The 21,167-nt window shown below is 40.7% G+C and overlaps 1 protein-coding gene across 1 annotated transcript; it reads right to left on the reverse strand.

Moving 5' to 3' along the window:
- Positions 1-3,901: 3,901 nt before the first annotated feature.
- Positions 3,902-20,615, reverse strand: LOC115737228 (ATP-dependent Clp protease proteolytic subunit 6, chloroplastic). Its single transcript, XM_048279253.1, has 10 exons — positions 20,588-20,615; positions 13,199-13,404; positions 12,952-13,016; positions 12,470-12,539; positions 10,875-11,076; positions 10,722-10,787; positions 9,778-9,918; positions 5,872-5,925; positions 5,449-5,541; positions 3,902-4,374 (listed from the first exon to the last, which is right to left on the reverse strand). The coding sequence occupies exons 2-10, from the start codon at positions 13,363-13,365 to the stop codon at positions 4,327-4,329; spliced, it is 906 nt and encodes a 301-aa protein (XP_048135210.1). The 5' UTR covers positions 13,366-13,404; positions 20,588-20,615; the 3' UTR covers positions 3,902-4,326.
- Positions 20,616-21,167: the final 552 nt, after the last annotated feature.

Here is a 21,167-nt window from a genome sequence, read left to right on the forward strand (position 1 = left end):
GGAAAGTTCTCTTCCAAGCTGATTCTTCTCATGGTCTTTATCTGATTTCCAATTCCTTGGTGTCGTCTCACTTGCATCCTATCATGGCTTCTTCTGGTTCACTCATTTCTCGGCATGCTCATCTTGTTCATCCAAATAAACAAGTTTTAAGTCATGTTTGCAATTCTAGTTCTAGGTCGGTTTCATGTGAATCTTGTCTTGTTGTCAAATCTCATCGATTGCCTTTTGAGTATGTTAGTTATCGTGCTTCTTTTCCTTTAGTTGTAATTCATTCTGATGTATGGACGATTTCTATTTTATCTAATTCTGGTTTTAAGTATTTTGGCTGCGTTTGGTCGTTCGTATAAAACTCGGGATAGGATATGTTTGATCATATCCCGTGTTTGGTAGGTGTCCCGGATAGTATAATGTCGGATACAGAGAGGATATAACCCGGATAAAAAAATTCAAGAGGAGGGGGTAGGATAAGGTGGGATAGGATTTCTCTTATCCGTTATATAAAAGGTAACTTTTAGAAGATGACAACTTTCTTGTCTCATTTGTTTCTATTTTCATTTTATTTACTTATTTTTTTGCAAAGAGGTTTGAAAATCTAATAAAATGTGTATATTTTCAAGTTTTTTTGTGTATAAGAACGTTATTTTTATAGTAATAAGATCGGAATATTTCATAAGCATCACGTAGGAGCATATATGTCCTTTATATTGATATACGGTTTCTACCAAATGCATGATAGGATAGGATATGAGAATATTCGACTTTAAATCCATGATTCACCAAACAGTGGATAGGATATGGTCAAATCCCTAGATTTCTTATCCTATCATATCCAATTATATCCCGATCAGAAATCCCGACGACCAAACGCAGCCTTTGTGTTATTCGTTGATGACTACTCTCGTTTTACTTGGACTTTTCCGATGAAAAATAAATCTGAAGTGCCTATTCACTTTCACCGCTTCTGTTGTTTTATTGAAAATCTATGCAATGCCAAAATTAAATTCCCACAAATTGATGGGGGAGGTGAATATACCAGTAATTCGTTCCAAACATATTTACATGAAAATGGTATTATTCAACACTTTTCTTTTCCGGATACCTCATCGTCAGAGCACAAAATCAGACATTTAGTCAAAATATCTCGAACCTTATTAATCCATGCTCATATGCCTCCTTCATATTGGATCGATGCTTTTCTCGCTACTGTTTACACTATTAATCGGCTTCCCACTCCTGTCTTATCTAATATTTTCCCTTTTTATTGTTTATTTGGGTTCCAGTTTGATTATTCGCTCTTTCGAATTTTTGGTTGTGCTTGTTATCCTTTTCTTCCGTCTCGTGTCTCCCGTAAACTTGCACCTTAATCTATGCCATGTGTATTTCTTGGGTATGCATCGAATCACAAAGGTTATCGTTGCCTTGATCGGTCAAGTGGTCATCTTGGGTTTGATGAAGAGAATTTTCCCATTTCACAAAGTCTTTCAACTCTTAGTTCCGTAAATAATTCTTCCAATTCAATTCCTTTACTTATTGTTTTCTCCAATCAATCTATTCCTTCTGCTATCTCTTTTGAGTATCAAGCTCTTCTTCCACTTCTTTCAACTTCTCTAGCCTAACCTCTTAATATGCATCTTTCCTCCTCTCAACCTACCCAATCCGGTTCCAATTCTTTTTCACCTCCACCGCCTCTCCTTTCGAACTCACTCACTATGTCCCAACCTAACTCTGCTTCTAACCCAATTCCTCTTACATCAGATTCGTAAATCCTCTTTACATTTCTACCTAGCTCCTCCAGTTTTGTATCTTCTTTTCCCACTCATCCTATGCAAACTCGTGCTAAATCTAAAATTTCTAAATCTAGAAAGATTTTTAATCTCTCTAATTCTTTTCATGAAGAGACACCGACTTGCTATTCTAAGGACATTCTTGACTCACTTTGAAAAGCGGTCATAGCAGATGAGTTTAATGCCTTATCACTAATCACACATGGGATCTTGTACCTCCAAATCCTTTTAAGAATTTAATCGGTTGTAAATGTGTTTTTAAGATTAAGGAAAAACCCGATGAAGCTATCGAACGCTTCAAAGCTCGTCTAGTTGCACAAGAATTTAAGCAACAGATAAGATTGGATTATGGCAAGACTTTTAGCCTGATCATTAAACCCGCTACAATTCGGGTTGTTCTCTCTATTGTTATTTCATCGGGATGGGCCGTACATCAACTTGATGTTAAGAATGCCTTCTTGCACGGTGTCCTTTGGGAAGAAGTTTACATGCGCCAACTTTCTGGTTTCTCTAATACTGAATAATCGAATCACGTGCCGTCTCTGGAAAGCCATTTATGTTTTAAAGGAAGCTCCACGTGTGTGGTTCCTTCACTTCAGCAGTTTTTTATTATCATTGGGTTTCATGGCGAGTAAGGCTAATCCCTCGTTATTTGTCCATGTTCCTTCTCATGGTCATCTATATCTTCTTATGTATGTTGATGATAATCCTTGTTACCGGTGATACTCCTCATTTATTATGGTCTTGATTACTCGACTCTCGCAAGCATTTGCTATAAAGGATCTTGGATCACTTCACTATTTTCTTGGCATTGAGGCTCATCACCGATCTAACGCTACGCTTTTGTCTCAAGCTAAGTATCTTGATAGCCTTTTGCGCAAGTTTGACCTTGTTAAGGTATAGCCCGTATCTACTCACTTGGCATCGAAGACTCTGTTGTCTATTGATGATGGCGAGCTTCTCGCTTCTCCAATGCTATATCAACAGATGGTTGGTGCTTTACAATGTGTCCATGACTAGACCTAATATTAATTTTGCTATGAACGTGGTTAGCCAATTCAAGTATCAACCCAAATTACCTCATCTACAAGTCGTCAAGCGTATATACCGGTATTTAGCTGCACATCCACCCATGGATTACTCATTGAGCAGTGTTCTCTCACTTCATTAACAGCTTATGCGGATGCGGATCGGGGTGGATGCTCCAATACTCAACGTCCCACATCAGGTTTATGTGTATTTCTAGGCACAAATTTTGTTTAATGGAGTGCCAAGAAGCAACCCACTATGCTCATTCTAGTACAGAGGTTGAGTATCGTGCTATCGCTTATTGTGTTGCGAAGACCATTTGGATTCAGCATTTACTTCGTGAGCTTGAAGTCTCACTTTTTACGCCTCTCATTATTTATTATGACAATATCTCCGCCACATATCTTGCTCTCGATCCCATATTTCATGCTCGCACCAAATACATTGAGTTGGACTTCACTTTGTTCGAGAGCGTGTTGCTTCCAGTAATCTATGTGTTTGCTTCATGCTTACTACGGATCAACTGCAGACATATTTACAAAGAGGTTACCTAACTTGCCTCATGCGCTATTGAGATCCAATCTCTCGGTTGTTACGCCTACTTCGGATTGAGAGGGAGTATTAACGTGTAATTATATGTATATTTGGGTATTTTGCAATTGTGTTTATTTATACCCTCATTGTAATTAGTCACTCATATAAATACATATTATGCAATCCTAATTTAGGTTGAGCTACCATAAACACTAAAATGCCAAAAAAATTAATATTAAATATTAATAAATTTTGTCCACATCGAGCCGATCGATAGTGCCATGTTGAATATCTAGCGTCACATCAACGATTTTTAGACAAAATTGGCTAAACGATTTATATTGGCAAACCATAAAAAAAAAAAAAATTAAGACTGAATTGACACAAATTAAAAGGTTAAAAACTAAATTGACACAAATACAATAAATTTTTTACTTTTATAGCAATTTTTGCCTATTTTAGGCAAGGTATAAAAGCTTCACAATATTACTTGTCGACCCAATGGTGAAATGCATTGAGACCATAGTCATGATTCGCCAAAGTTACCGTGATAATAAAACCTCTATATGGCCAATGAAAGATATCTGACACATTCATATGTGCTCATTCTGCAAGATATCTCATAGACATTCCAAATAGGATCCTCTATACTTCACAAAAACTTCCATAACAAAGATTATCGAAATGAATGACATCGAACTGTAACTACCAAGAAGCATCCCCATGGCGGAATGAACAGCGGATGGAGGAAAAGAACACAAAAGGATACAAAAACCGGTGAGAGTGTGTCGTCTCACGCTTTGTAGGATCAAATGTATGACCGTATGAATAACAAAAACATCCGAAAATAATCTACAGTGTACTTCTACAGGCAGCAATCAATTCCTCCTGCTTCACTACCACTAATCTACTATTTTCGCCACAAATGCTTGGATAAACTTCTGAAGTTCGAAGATAATGGCCAGGCCTCACTGTCAGACTAGTATTCCGTCTCCAGAACTCCATCAATGAGTCCAAATTCCATGGCCTGCAATACAAAATAATGAGTTTAATACTACTTCTATCTGTACAGACTAGAGCTATGAATATTTAATGGTGATAATATCAAAATCATCAGTTGCCAGAAAGATAATTGGAAAATCACCAGAGAAATGATCTAGTGAAGGTATTGTGTGTGAGAAAATCTAATCTAAAAGATTAAGACTGACAATTGGAGGGCAACCACGTGAATATAAAGTCCGTTGAAACCCCATAAAAAAGTAATATGGATACTTCTGCAAACCGGACTAAAAATGCCCCATGAAATTTACAAATCGGGAGGCAGCTCACAAATGAAATTACCTGGGGTGAAACCTAACTCCTATGTGTTATAAACTCCAACCTAAAAAAAAAAAATGGAGAGGTGGAGCGAGACTACATGAATATAAAGCCCATTGAAACCCATAATTAGGTGATGTGGGCTACTTCATCGGTGTGAACAAAGGACAGTGATGCAAAAGTTAAATAATGTAATTGGTGCTTCAAGATTCACTAAGGCATTACTGCATTACATTTGAATAACTCAAACACAGGTCAAGAATCCACCATGATAAAGTCAGTGGATATTAGCTGGTTGAATAAGTTTAACACTACTTTTTACCTATTTCCTCTGTGCTATGTATACGTAAGACTCCTAGGAAATATATCTGGCATGAATAGTGATTGGCTGCTTGCTGCCTCCTACTTCGTCATCCATACTATCCTAATAAACAGTCCTCTAAATAAATTCGTAATGAAAAAAAATGTCCAATCTTTTCCCCTATAGTATTGAATCAACTAAAAAAGAGGTCAGTCCCAAGTGCCCCTTTTGTGTGATCCAACTGACCAGCCCAACTTTTATAGGTCCTTCATTTGACCTCCTGCAGTGGTCCTCGCTTTTAATAAAGTGGAGCACTAGTTTTCCCATTTATTAAAATATACAAAACGATCTAATCATGCCACCTTGAAAAACGTGCAAAGTGCCAGTGATTTTAAAGGAAAATTTAGAAAAAACTAATCATGCCACCTGAAAGAATGTGCAAAGTGCTGGTGATAATCGAGGAACAGGATTCAGCAAAATTACCTCAGAAACAGATAAGAAACGATCCCTCTCCGTGTACTGCTGCACTTTCTCAAGGGGTTGACCAGTAAAAGCAGCATACATTTTGTCAATTTTCTGCAACAGATTATCCGCAAAAGATCAAGTTGTTGAGATTGCAACAAACACCTCAATATTGAGCCGACACAACAAAAAGTCATAAAAAGGACAACTTGATATTTGTGAAAATGAAATATGATGGCATTGCATGACATAAATCTAACTTTCTCATAGTCTGCTAATGTTCTGTACATGTTTTCCAAGAAGCTAGACAATAATTAACGAGCTAACCAAAATAAGTTTGCATCTTCCACTCAAACATCCCGAGAAGAGAAAAAAAGAGGTTCGTTTTCCCTCAAGAAACTGCAGAATACAAGAACTGAGAAGATTTGAGAAAGGGATACAAACATGGCGAGATTGAACTGCTTCATTCACTTGGCGCCTAACATCCTCAACATGGCCCTACAAGAAGAATAATGTGGAATCAGCCCCATGATGACCAATATGTACTCACTTAAAACTATGCAACCATGTCTCGGCTATATCATAGTTTTTCAAGTAAAATTACCCTCCTCCATGTACATAAGCTGCCTATCTGAAACAAATTAAACTGGAGATCAAGCGAAGCGTCAAAAACAAGGTAACTAAGCCTGGTCATTGCAGCTAAAGGATATGGCAACCAGCTCAACATTAAAGCGCTACCACAAAACTGTAACACAGATACAGCAAGTAGGTATTCCCATGTAAAGCAATATAAGACTAACAGAAATTAAACTAGCAACCAAACTGTATGATGTGACCAGAGAAAACTTAGGCATCCTCAACCTTTAAATCCCTACAACCAAACCTTTTGATGTGTACGGAAAATGTAGCTAGTCCCATCCAAAGCAATATAAGGTACAGAAATCGAATGAGCAACCAATCTCACTGGCTGAGGCTGTTGCAGTGAAGGCTCCAACAGATGCCACGTTACATTCAATCATAATAAGGGGAAACAAATTCAAGGATATTTAAGCAGCAGAGGTACACTGAATTTAACAAATATGTCCTCATATATATAATACATATCATCGGAATAGGTCAGGCAATCAAAGTCTGACTGCTGCTATGCGACTAACCTGCCTCCAGGCATCAACAAAGTTAATCTTTGATTAATAATTAGCTTTGTCTTTTGGTTTCCTCGATGAGGAGTGGCACAGGGAATGTCAATAGATAAGAGAAAAATTACTTTTAAAGGGTGGAAAAAACATAGGAATTTGACATATGAAATAAGCATGCAAAACTTCAGTTTCGATTCAGCCAGGGACGATGGAAGTTCGGAGATGAATTGACTATGATCAAGTTTCCTTAAGGGAACTAGAACATAGGAAAAAGACAATCTGACACATTTTAAAAGAAGAGAAATAAAAAGGGAACACTTTTGGATGAAACAGAAAGTTAGATGTAAAACAAGAACAGTTAATGAAACTTAACTGTCTACTGGTATGCGACCAACCTTCAAATTTTGGTTTTTAATTTGTTTCCATTCCTGAGTTATCATTCTGTGGTCCCCACCCAAAGGCAAGTTTCCCCACTGCTTCTTCCTTCTTCAAATGCAACCAAGCTCAGCAATGTCTCCTGATCTATTTTCTTGTTTTTTCCACATTTTATGAAGAAAGAGAGTTTCATTGTTGATAAAGATCAACTCCATGGATGAAGTGTAATGGAGCTTCACAAGCCTGGATGAGGCTTTGTGGAGGTCACAAAGCATCACATAGCCTCAGTTGTGGCTTGGTGAGGAATCGCTCAAAACTGTGAAGCTTCACGGAGCTTACAGCCCAACTCTCTGAAGAGCTGTGGAGTTTTTCTTAATGAGTTGAGTATTTTTAATTGCAAACAAGGTCAAATGTAGTCATATAAAATATGGTAGTTTTGATGCTATTGCAACAGGAGGTTCGGGACCACCTTTACTGGCCAATGGAGAAAAATTGAAATATCCTGAATTCAAGGGGGGGAGATGAGTTCAGAATCAGTCTTACCTATCCTGAATTCAAGGGGGGGAGATGAGTTCAGAATCAGTCTTACCTATTTGATGTGATAAAACTTAAGCTTCACATTTCAAATTTAAAATGTTCAACTCACATGCAAGTTGATTATTGGGAAACATAAGTGGCATACATATGACACGGACCGGTTGTTCCATGTCCCAGGTGGGCAAGTTCTCCGGTGATTGTGCACTCTTATGAGTGGAGCTTGTGGTGTCATCATGGTGAGTGAGCGATATAGAGGGAAAAGAAGCAACAAGGTTGTAGGGGTGGCGTCAACGTGGGTTGTACTTGGGAGTTCGGGATAGAAAGATTATATCTCTAGGGAGCTCTTAAGGTGGTGTTGGCCTCCCGTGTACAAACCGGTCGGGAGCTAATGCCGTTCTCTTGATGAGGCCATGACAGGCCGAAACCAATTACGGTGCTGAATGTGTTCTACTCATCTCGCACGATGTACGGATACCCGAGCTAAGCTGGGCGTGATATGATCCAATATAGGAAAGTTATTCACCTAACTGTTCTTTGGGACAACTAAAGAAGGAAGGCTGGCTTGGCTTGGCTTGGCTTGCCAAGCGCCGCACAAGCTAATTCCGCGATTGAAATTTGTTGGCCCGTGACACATACATGTTGGACTTGAATCTTGACAGCATTAACTTTCGGCATACTTTTTTTTTTTTTTTTTTTTTATGATCCAGGATCCGCCAGTCGTAATCGAGTTTCGCCATTTCCGACGGCGACTATATCTGGAGGGAGGCTAGCCCCTGCATCCACCAGCAAGGGCCCCCCACTTAAGTCCGAGAAACGTGTTGGGAGAGTTTCGAACCCCCGACCGTGGCTTACGCCGGCGCCAAAGGGTTCGATTCTCACCAAACACGCCATGCTCGTTGTGGGTAACTTTCGGCATACTTTGATCATGCTTGCTTCACGAAATGTGGAAACGGGGAATAATTAAAGAGATTACCAAAAGGAAATTACCCTTAACTACATACGTTGATTATTTAAATAATAGATTGAAATGAACTTAAATTAGCTGCCATTGCTTCATGATGGCAGTGATCTTCCCTTGGATTAAACCTGTTCATTAGCTACCAACTCTATGGTCCCATCCATCATTCATGCAGCAGACTTGGGCACGGCTTTTAGCTCATCAGACCCCACTAAGCCCAGCTAACAGTTGGACAGGCTTGCACATAGCGTCTCGTTGAAATATCCTTGCCCGTGCAATTCTATTCTAGCCTCAAAAAAATTTAGGTCGGGCCCATGCATTCTTTTCTTTTCATTTTTTTTTTCTATCGGTGGGCTCAGACAACACTTTGTGAGCCCAAAGTTGGCCCCATGCAGCCCAGCCTGACCAATGGACCTTGGAATTTCCCCCAAGTCCCACCTAGCCGACCCATTTATCACCTTTGCTCTCGGACAATGTCAATTGTCAATGCCCCTTTGCACATCATTGGCAAAAGAGTGACCTTATGGTCGGTTTTTACCAACAAATGGCTAGCCATATTATCATTGGCTATTCCAGCGAGACTACCCATCAAAGACATTGAGTGAAACAAGTGGCATGAGTTGAAAGAACAATCCAATCATGCTTGCACACATTAAAACTAACTCATCTTATGTCGAACATGTATAAGATTAAAACACTGTGCTTTACAGAGTTACATGGGCTAAAGCATACACATCACAGAACAGTACTTGCAAAGTAACCTTTAATCCTATTCACAAGGACACAGAGCGTCTACTTCTGGTCTCAAAAGGATCCAAACTTTGTTTCTCACTCATGTCTATAATCTTTGTAAGGATCACAAATAGCATCTAAAGTGCAATCTAAGCAAGAGCGGTAGCTAAGCAAAAAAGACTGTAGATGAAAATTTCCCATGATTGCTAAAATAGCCTACAAACAAGAGATTATAATGCTGAGACTGAAATAACATATCTTTCAGACTCATTACGAGAACCAAGCTAGAATGATCAGCTTTGCTGTCAAAGGGACTTCAATTAGTTGATTGAAAGCCAAAAGTAGGTTCCAAGACCAACAGGCACTTGTCAAAGGAATATCAGATCAATCAAAGCAGGCAAGCTCAAACAGAAAGATATTTTAGACTCCAAAAGTTTGAAGGTTCTAGTGCATGCTCTGCTCTTCATAAGCACTACCTCTTTAAGTAAGTTTGCTGTGTTTGGTGAGAGGTGAAACAGAGGTTCATATGCTTTAGGTTAGATTATCTCATACTCACAAAAACATGCTTCCTCAAGGGGGAGAGAGAGAGAGAGAGAGAGATTGAAACCATACCCCACATCCACTTTGAGGCTGATGTATCATGATCCGTGCATTTGGCATCGAATAACGCATTCCCTTCTCTCCACCAGCAAGAAGAAGTGCTCCTTGGCTTGCTGCCACTCCAAAACAAACTGTACCAACCTTTGGCTTTATCTGGAAACATGTAGAATGTCTATAAATGCTTTGGGCATAGAAATCAAAGGTGATTTCTATGAAGGGTGTTAAGAGGTTGTTGATTCACAGCTCTACAGACTTGTCAATGCAGAGAAGACCAATAAGTTTGCCCAAGTTTGTCATATAGGCCATGTAAATGTAACTAACACAGCACTATAGGATGCTCTGCAACAGTTGCGTCATTAACCTTAGATCGTGAACATGCAAATAATTAGCTTAGTGCCACTCACTTCCATTCTTATGATCTCATCATAAGTAGAATTGAATTTTTAGGAGCCAATGTTCCCAGAAGACATGGGCCGCCCTTATATGTCATAAAAGTTACATTGTCGTCCCAGAAAAGTGTACCTCCTTCTTCAGCCATATATTCCCACTAAAAAAAAACATAAAAAAGAAAAAGAAAAAAAGGGAGTGGGAAGCACAAGGGATGATAAGAGATCGGTTTCCCTCCTTAGCACAACCAACATATTTCTCAGACATGCCCTTTAACTCTCCCCTCTTAAACTTCCAATAAAGACTTCCATCAAAAACTGCAACACTCAAGCAACAGTTTGACTTTCTTAACTAACCTAATCTGTCCCCATACTTAGAAGCATCTCCCTTTAATTATCTGGATCAAGCGGCACAGCGTGAACAATTGTATTGACTTATAACTTAGAAAGGATTGCTGTGAAGGTCTTCAAACTATGTTGGGAAGTCATATGATCTAAGAATTGTGTCATTATGCATATGGCCTGAGGATATGTTATCACAAAGGATAACCATATGCAGAAAACTCTTACCCAAGACATGCAATCATAAATTGCCAACACTGAGTATGTGCTTCCACCGGGGCAATTCAGATACATCTGAAAAAGCAAATTGACGCATCAAAAAACTAGTTACAAATAAAGTTTTGCAAGGGGTTCTTACAATTATCGATAGGAGTACAGCACCAGTATATCTGCATCCTCGTCAATGGTCGCAAGAGTCACAAGCTGTGATATAACCTGCTGAGCCACCTGTGAGTTGACTGGCTGCCCAACGAAAATTATGCGGTTTCTAAATAACACAGATGAGAGGTCCAGTGGTCCTCCAGGAGTCATTACTGCAGGCATTACAGGAGGGTTACCCTTTTTGGCTTCTATTGCACCACGACTGTCCATGACAAAATGCAATAAACTCATACTCATACTTCTAGTACATAGTAGTGCAAATTTAGTGGGAAGTATTGAATCTGCTGTTATACCAATAGCTGAATTCAAAAATTGATGAGGAAAATGGATGAAAGAGACGCATGTTCAATAATGATGCAGGAGCATCTGGTTCTATGAAACAACTATCGAACCCAACTCAGGTTTCATCGATTAACGGCCGAATCAGTACTCAAGCAAGCAAAGGCAAATTTCGGCCACAACTTAACTCAATGGGTCCAAGGTTGAAGATGCCAACTATGAATGGTAGGCATCGAAGCACAAGATTTGTTGCTGAAGTGAGCTAGTGGACAACCTAGTATGCTGATGTGCTACCAGGTGTCTGCAGGTTGATTCCCATGGATGTTTATTGATCTTCCAAGATGGTTGTTTGACTACCAAGACTGGTGCACAATTTGGAGAATCAAGTCCAAGGTACTATGTATCTAGTCCTAGTAATTATGAATCTCAAGTGTGTTGTCAGTTTCAAGCCATAGTTTTATAAGTCTTAAGTGTGTTGTTAATTTCCATAAGTCATAATAGTATGCAACTAATCCCAGAGTCATTATTGTCTGCTAAATGTCAGAGTCATAGATTCCAAGAGTCATTTAGGTTTTGTTTAGTCCCTAAGCAAAGTGTCTATACAAATAGGGAGTGATCTCCCATGTCACAGTAGACTTGAATTTTGATGAATCCATGACATTTCCTCAAGTAAGTGAATTTATACATTCGGTTCTTTATCCAATTTCTTAGGTGGTGAACCTTGAGTTCGTTATCCTTGACTGGCGGCGTGCTCCTTTATGCCTAAGTGGCGAATTTCTTTATCCTCGGCTGGTGCCATGTGCCTTTATGCCTAGGTGGTGAATTGGGTTCTTTATCCTTGGCTGAGGTGTGATCCTTTAAGTCTTAGTGGTGAACTTCATCTATCCCAACTTCATTTTCCGCTCACGCATGCCCATTTAAAACCCTTCCATCTACCATTTCCAAAAAACGCTTACCATACACTTATCCCTAAAAATGAATTTCCTTATCTCTAAATTCCATCACGAATCAAATAAACATGATAGTCAAAAAATCTCATCCCTACAACACACACCATAAGGAGTCATGCTATCTGGGCAAACTATAGGTTTCACAGATACAAAAGCTTCACCTTCAACAGATTGAGCAAGCATATGCATGGTTCCCAACGAATTCACACAAAATGTTATCATTAATTTAAGTGAAGGCAAAACTTTTCGACTCCGAAGAACACAATACAACATGCTTCATCTTCGAGAAGAAAAGAGAGGCAACAACATAGTGTAGCATCTATTAACTCTAACCATATCATAGAAAGAAAGGTTAGCATAGTTTACCTCAAATTGGAATCATATAAATCTGTCGTGTCCAACTGTTGAGGCACTCCATAACTTCTACTGGACAATCCTGGAACAAGCACATTCAGTAGCAAGGTTCGTTAACGTCAAAACATAAACATGCAATCAACCCCCCCCAAAAAAAAAGCACATTTTTCCTTGCCCTGAGTAGAACAAAAACTTAAATATTATAACAGGAATGAAAGCAGCCCCAGATTTAGCACAGAATAAATCTGAATTTATCCAGCGAATGCATCTGTCATGAACTAGCACATGGACCACAAAGCATTCGTGTGGAGATTTAGATAATATTTTTGCAAACATCCATACACCCACAAAAAAATACCAAGTGAAAAAGAGGGTAGCCAAATTAAGTTGAGGCAACGACCAATTGCTGTATGTGGACGTTGCAAAAAGTGCGAAAGCCAACGAAACTCGACAGTATGCAATTAACCAAAAACAAATGGCGAATCGAAGCCCACCTGAGGCCGCGGCGCCGTAAGGCGCCGGCATCCCCATCTCCATGCTCCCCGACACCGCAACGATCCTGGGAAACGAAAGCAACAGGCTGCAGTCATTACTAACACAATCCACAAGCACAAGAGCTGAAGCCCAACTATCTCCATCTCCCCAGTGACGAGCGCACATGAATGCCTCTCTAACTCCGTCCCCGGGAAACCCAAGATGACTGAATGAATCGAGAGCTCAATTAGCCGAGTCCCGTCGTACCTCGAACTCGAAGCAGCGCGAGGAGCGGCATTCGCGGCGGAGCAGGAAAGAGAGGATGCGGGCCTCGAGGCGGAGAAGGGTGCTGGAGCTAGGAGGGCTTGCGATTTGGAAGAGAAACAGCTTGAGCCTGCTGATAGGAAGGCTGATCCTCCATACATGGAAGACATGGTTTCTCTCGGGTTTGGATGATTTCTTTCGACACTGCGAGCACGGTGAGAGAGAGAGCGAACTCGGCGAGAGAGATCTTTTCACTATCTGTTTAATCAATTTTATCTGAATTTTTTTTTTTTTTTTTGGTTGAAATTTTTATCTGAATTGAGAAAACATAAAGTAAACAAAGTTTTAGATAAAACGGGATAACAACATATTCATGAATTTTGATTTAATATACAATATAGTTTATGAACTTTCAATTCATTAAATATGACCTCGGACCTTTATTCAAATGTGCAATATCGTCACTAAACTTTTAATTTATTGAATGAGGATCATAAACTTTATTTCAATATGTAATGCGGTTCTTGAACTTTAAATTTTGTTTAACATGAATCATAAACTTTCGATTTATATTCAATATAATTCATAGACTATATGAAAATATTCAATATAATCCCTAAACTTGAATTATTTGTTCAAGGATTACATTAAATAAATTTAAAGTTAAGGGACGACGTTGCTTGTTGGGCTAAAGTTCAAAGAACGCATTGAAAAAATTAAAAGTTCGTAAACCATATTATACATTACAATAAAGTTCATGAATCATTTGTATCATTTTTCCTAAATAAATCCAACGTTGCAATAAGTTAACTATAAAATGCACTCAATAAATAAATTTACTTAACCCCAAACATAAAATGCTATCTTTCGATTTAAACAAAAAAAAAACATAAAATGCTATCCAAGATACATCCATTTTTAGTTCGACCTATTTATAATTTATGATTTCTCTTTTTTCTCGCCCTAATATAAATGGGCATGACTCTAGGAGGTAATGAGTGAATAATGAAGAAAATTAAAAAAAAAAATGAGAGAAATTCGAAGATCATATAATGAAGTGGTTACGAGGGTAGCATGCTGTGAAATAGAAGACACTTTCTGAGTTAGATAAACACGATATTATAGACATATTGACGAATTGAAATAATTTAGCTAATTATTTATTTCCATTAGTGCATAGATTATCTATATTTCAATTTTTCACTACAAATTATGCACCCTATTAGTGTTGAAAAACGTTTATATATTCATCTTCAAATGAATGACGGTAATTGCCCTTAGTTTGATAATTGACTTTTTCACGTGTTGACTTGTCGGCATTGTTGGCGTTAAAATCCTTCGACCAGGCCCAAGCGGACTTTTGAGTTTTGGCCCAAAAGGATTGCTAACGTGGAAATCTTTTATCGAACTCAAGCCGTTCGTTTTCCAATACGGAATTCCGAGTCGATTTTGGACAGAGAATGTCAAATGCAATTGATGTTTATATTAACACCGGAAGCGTAATACGTACACTTGATAATTCGATAATTAACACGTTCGATGGTCCATTGTGTATGACAACCTTCCACGCGTTAAAACTTAGGACACGACACCGGAATTAAATTGACAGGGTTGAACCAGACGGTAGAACACAATGCCGGAATTTAATCGACGGCACCGGACGAGGGAATGTAGAACACAATATCAGAATTTAATCGATGATACTAGATAGGATGGATGAAGGGTACAACATCGAAATTGAATTGATGGTACTGGATCCGATGAGCGGACGCTAAAATCTAATCGATGACACCTAACTCTGGATATGTAACTCGCTGGAATCGAATCAATGATAGGAATCCGAAAGCTACGACTAGGCTAAAGGGCTAAAAGTTAATTGAAAAGATAATGATTTGTTTGTTGTGTTGTGTTTTTTTTTTTTTTTTTGGTCATGTTTGATGTAGAGTATTTATAGAACGGCTCAAGTAACCGTCGAACCGTTATATCCTTTGGCTCTCCACTTTCTGCTCCACTTTCAACACGTCTTCTTATCTTTCGACGGTTTATGCCGATGCCATCATCGACGATTGCCTACTTTGCGCGCCATCTTCCGAGGTTTATCTCCTTTTCACACGTTTTCTTTCTTGCTCTGAAACGAATGGCGCTAGAATTTACCATGACACGTGGTGTCTTTCCAACTAATCCGTATCTAGTTCCAGTACACCTCTCCATAGCCGATCATGACTCCCTCACGTGCTCGCCATGCGTCTCCTTGGATAATTTTTTGATGTCAGCATGTGCCTCCTTTTAAAAGAGGTAAATCGAAGGTTTATCTTTTTTAAAGATGTCCTTTGATTTTGACGACTATTAATGGTAGATTAATGATTACGCCTTTTCTGCCTTCCGATTTCTTTTCCCGAAGCGCAATTATACCAAATTTTATACGACGCGTTGGCCTTTTGATCCACCTTTTAATCCCCGGGTAAAGGTTCATATCATCGTCTTCTTTCTTTCGAAACCTCCCTTAAACCCTAAACCCTCTCGAGCTTTCTGAGTTTACACATGATGACCCAGGCTTCTGAGCTCGATCCTAGCCAACTCGTTGGTCGCCTCGACAAGCCGATTAACGGTGTAGATGCCTGCAACTATTTCTTCGGATTGCTGAATACTCATCAGGAATACGCTGGGTTTGTCCTTGGACCGAGCCTTCAAGATCACAATCGTGTACCAGCATCTCTTCAATCATGTTTTCCAATGCAGCAAGACGAAAAGCTTCCTATCCAAGTCTCTCCTCTGAAGGACATTTGGTCCTCCCCATCTCAACGGTTCGGGAGTTTCCCGCTAAAATGATAAATTTGGTTTTATCGACTCCAAAATGATATGTCGACCATTTCCCTTTGGGCGACGGTGCACGTAAGGTCGGCGCTTGAGGTTAGCTTGCTGTCTCATGACTTGAATAGGGATTTGCTAGGGTCTGTTATAAGTTTCTGGTCCTCCTCGACCAATTGTTTCTTCTTCCTGTGGGGTCCTATGTCCGTAACCCTTCTTGACACTTTTACTATTGTCGGCCTCACTCCTTATGGGACCCCTATTAACAATCTCGAAAAGACCAAAGATTGTTCCATCCTTGACGACACTTTTGCTTATGGGAAGTTTTTGGACACTCATTGTAAAACCTCCGGAGTCGTTACACATGATGAGCGAATGGTCTTCCTTCTTTTCTGTCTGTCAAAGTATCTGTTCTTCGATCCAATTGTTAAAGTATACAAAGATTACTTTGAACTTGCCTCTCATTTAGCAAAAGGGAAGAATGTTGCTCTCGCCCCTCTCGTCTTAGCATCTTTATATAGAAGCATTTCCCGCGTCGCTTTTTTTTTTTTTTTTTTTGGTAAGGTAAGTATGTATTGATCTTCCAAAAAGCTACGTACAAGGAAACCGGACACAAAAACCATGAACTCAATCTGGCACATCAAGTGACATAGGAAGTTCAACGGTGAACCGGCCGCAAGATACAACCGAAAAATGGCGAGCAAGGGACCTAGAGACAAGAACACAAAGAGCAAAGCTAAATGGAAACAAAGAAGAAAGGCGTCCAACCTCAAACAGCACTAAACAAAAGCTGAATAATGGAGGGGGCATCAAAGCCCATGCATAGGGTAGCGTCAGCAAGTCACCAACAGCAAAAGAGGTCCACAAAGTAACTCCGGAAGGGAGAGCCAGCAGCAGATTGTTGTAGGAGCGCGAGAAGGGTGAGTGCAAAGCACGCGACCGCACGAGAAGAGAACCATAGCTGCATCAAAGTTGATAAGGCAAGAGGAGAGGAGGAAGCTTGGTGAAGTAGCAGCCGTTGCGGAGACAAGACCCGAGGTGTTGCACCAGAAGAAGCAACCGAGAGCAGCACCGGGGGAGGTCGGCGGGCTCAAAGCGGCGGCGCCTCGTAACAGCCAACCGTAACAAAGCACAACCGGTGCAAGAACAGGAGAAAGGGAGGGGGGAAGAGGAAAACACGAAAAGAAGGCCAAACAGAAGGCCGGAGAAAAGGAGAAGACGAACGGGACCAACGGGGAGGAGGTAAAACAGAAGCATCCATCTGCGTAGGACCCCGGTGTGTTCTGAACAGCAGCGAATCGGTGGTGCTGCGACTTGTGCAGCAAGAACATTGCTAAGAAGGTTCATCAAAAATAGTGGCCGAGAGACCCCGGTTATTTTGGATGCGTCCGTTACGGGAATGATCTCGAATATGCCCCAAAGATGCAACTTTATCCTTGACGAGTTTAGTAAGGTGGAAGAGCATTGCCGGGGGAAATAGTTGCTTGTTGCGAAAGAGGATGTCATTCCTAGTGGTCCAAATAATGTGACAGAGGGTACCTAGGGCGAATCTCGCAATCCTATGGGAGAAGGAGGTGCCACCCAAGTGTGCCTTTACCCATTTGATGAAGTCACCCCAAGGTCGGTTCCGCCAATGTAATAGGCAGTTGGAGGCCCAAGTTGTGGCTAATTGACTAGTAATAGGACATCCAAAGAAGAGATTATTTACCGAGTCCGGTGTGTTGTGACAAAAAGCACATGAACCATCCTCTATTCTGCAATATTGAAGGAGTATAGTTTGGGTTGGGAGACGATCATGCGAAGCTAACCACATAATAAAGGAATCCCACTGGGCAAAAGCCTTATCCCATACAAATGAATGCCGGTGAACAATTAGGCCTCTCGGCCTCATGAGATCCCAGGCTGAAGAGACCGAGAAGTGTTCCGAAGGGTGTCCACTCCAATTGAATCTGTCTTCCCTATTCTCTATAAATGAGGGCACCGGAACCAACCAAGCTTGCAATGCCGAGAGTGTAGTGGAAGGTGGGAAGGCAGATCAAAAAAAGGCCCGAACGGTGATCGTGCGAGGAATCCTAGCCCTATAAATGTCCCCTGTTGTGAAGAACCTATGAAGAGGGCCTTGGTCATGCCGGTGATCAAACCGTAAGGAAATTGAACGTCCATTTCCCACCCACCACTAGAAGTTTCCAGCGTCGCTTTGTTGATGTCAATTTCTAAGAACGATGGTGTATTATCGAGTCCGCTTTGGATTCTCCAAGCCTGGGTGGCATTCTATCTTCCTTTTATGTTTGAAAGCATACCTAAATACGAATCAACTGGAGCGCCTTCTAGTATGAGCACATGACTGCTTCGAGTTACTCCATCACCAATTTAGACTCACGTAAGGCATTCCAATGCTCGTGGTGTATTTGATGAATTACCTTTTCTCCAAAGGCCAAGCCATGAAGATAGACATGATTTGTCACATTGAGATCGTGCAGGCCATCTTTAATCGTTCATTCTTCACCAGCTTTTCAAGTCATCCATGTAGCTTACTATTCTTCGACAAATGGTAGGCAAACTATTGCCTTTCCCTTTTCCCTAACGATATTAGCGATATCCTTTCGAGAGTCCGTCGTATTCCATTGGGCCTACTACATCCTCCGAGGATGCATGCTCTTATGTCGAATATTGACCCCGAACAATCAACCGACGAAGGTAGCCACCTTTCTTGTCGTATACACCCGCTAACCCCAGCTTCTGATGCGGGTGATTCACTAGCTTCGGATGGTCATACCGAAAGGACTCCCGACAATCCATGGGTCGTTCACACCAATATGATAAGTATCTCCAGTGGTCCCTCGAATTGGCTTCCCGATAACTACCACTTTATCCGCGCCAAGTGGTCACGATTGCATGATCTGTTGAAAGGAGGATACACCGACATATATAACAATATGGTTATCGAAGACAAAATTAAGATTCTTCTTACCTTCCCGGCTCATGTGCCCTATCTCATTCAATGTCGAGCTCTTGAGTTTGTTGTTAATGAACTTTTCCTCACGTTTGGCTCGACTCTGAGATCATATAGGGTGCGACAAAAAGACCTAGAAGTCATTGACAAGGTGGAAGAAGACGCTCTCCTTGCCGACAAAGAGTTGGCGCATCGGTGAGATATTTTTGATACTCCGGAAAATGACGGGAATACTCTCTGCAAACCCTATCTACTCAATTAAAGGTGGTCAACAAGCGGGAGGCAATCTGCGAGCCTCTACATCTTGAACTCGTTAAGGGCTAATTTCGGAAAGAGGCAATTATTGACTCTAATTGTAACAATAACATGCAGCTTCATAGTTTTGTCTTAAGCATCCAAAGGCATGTATTGTAATTCACTATTACCGGTCTCATGTCAATGCCACCTTTCTTTGATTTCATTGCCCATGTTCAGCCAACCTTTTTGGTCTTAGTGCCAAAATCCACACGGCTCATCATGACATGATTTTAAAAGATCATCTTTTTCCTTCGCGGCATTTAATTATAGACGTCGTTACGTGTCCCTTCCTCGAATCCGAATAGTCACGACACTTTGATGAAACCGGAAAATACCGGGGAAGCTGCCGTCCACGTCACTATGGTTACTTGCACACTTCCACTCTCCACGATACACCTCATTGCCTCGTAACTCGATAACTGTCCACTAACTTTATTGCCTTGGTTATCGGAAGGTCGTGGGCGTATACTCGGCATCATGGGCGAATTGTTCCTAATTTCTGTTTATAAATAACACAGCTCATCCGAAGTGGGTCATCATTCAAACCTCTAACCTTGCATGCTCAAATCATCTCTTCCGAAGCCACCATGACACATACATCTTCCTCTTCATCCTCATCTTCATCCATGTCCTCTAATCGTGAGTTTGCTGCTCGTTGGAAAGAGATCATCTCGCTTCCGGGCTACACCTACACTATGATGATGGTGAGGCCCAAGGCTCTTGAGAAACTCACCGCCCTGTTTCCACGTGCTGTGCCCCAAAACCTTCCTAATGATCACCCGTTTAGATGGACTACGATGAGTTCGTGACCTTCTTTAATTATAGGCTCAAAAGATTTCGACTGAACACGGCGGAGATCTCCAAGCACGACCTTGCCGAGCACCAATTGTGGTGTAAGATCGAAGAGGTTGAAAACGGAGAGATGGTCTACAAAGAGCTCTGCACTTCCTAGGAGACTCTTCATGCCTCTTACTCCAGCGTCCTTCACCTTCGGGACATCATCTCGGATTGCCCGAAGGCTAGTCAACAACGCCTAACGAGGTCATTGACGGACCTAGAGAGGCAAGAGCATGAACTAGCCGAAAGTCGTGAGGTCCGATCTTTAGCTTCTATCGAGGCTAATGTCGAAGCTTTGAAGACCATAGTGGAAACCATCGACGGCCACATGCGGGACGGGGTGGCACACCTTAAAAAACTGGAGCAAGAACGAGATGGCCTGGAAGCCTCCGTGGACGAACCGACCTAAGCCAAGTACCATGCTAGACGGGAGAACGTCAAGTTGGAGGATCGGCCGCACCACTTCGTCGTTCGCTCCGGGGAGCATCTCAAGCAGAAGTGAAAGTGAGCCGGAGAGAGAGAGAGAGAGAGAGAGAGAGAGAGAGAGAGAGAGAGAGAGAGAAATGGAAAAGATGCACTTGGAAAATGAATGAACCGACTTTTCTCATTCTATGCTCTTTGGTTCCTCTTGTATTTTCCATATAGATGGGTAGAACTTCTTCAAATATTTTCCATTGATTGACCGTTGTAGTTCCTTTCCATTAATCTCCTTCATTCGATACGTATTTTCAAGGAGAATGTTAATTATCCGGTACAATCCTTCCCACTTCGACATCCATTTGCCATACTTTTCATTATCTAGACTTGTGGGTAAGATGATTTTCCACAATAGATCACCAACATCGAAACGCTTGATCTTAACATGTTTGTTATAAGCCTTGGCAACTCTTCATTTCCGAGTAATTAACTTCTCCAGAGCCGAGGCCCGACTTTCTCCTAACTCATCGATGTTGGCATACATCATTTTATCTTATTGCTCTTTTACCATGCCATCTTGGAGTTTTACTCTTAATGACTGCACGGTAATTTCAAGGGGTAGTACAGTTTCTTGTACATATGTCAACATGTAAGGGCTAA

This window comes from Rhodamnia argentea, chromosome 5, assembly GCF_020921035.1.
Source record: "Rhodamnia argentea isolate NSW1041297 chromosome 5, ASM2092103v1, whole genome shotgun sequence".
NCBI lineage: Eukaryota > Viridiplantae > Streptophyta > Magnoliopsida > Myrtales > Myrtaceae > Rhodamnia > Rhodamnia argentea.

Coding starts and splice junctions, on each gene's coding strand:
- LOC115737228 (XM_048279253.1), bottom strand. CDS start 13,365: ATGTCTTCCATGTATGGAGGATCAGCCTTCCTATCAGCAGGCTCAAGC. Junction 9,919..10,721: donor TTTATGATTGCATGTCTTGG/GTAAGAGTTTTC, acceptor ACATGTTTCCAG/ATAAAGCCAAAGGTTGGTAC. Junction 5,542..5,871: donor AAGCAGTTCAATCTCGCCAT/GTTTGTATCCCT, acceptor AATCTGTTGCAG/AAAATTGACAAAATGTATGC.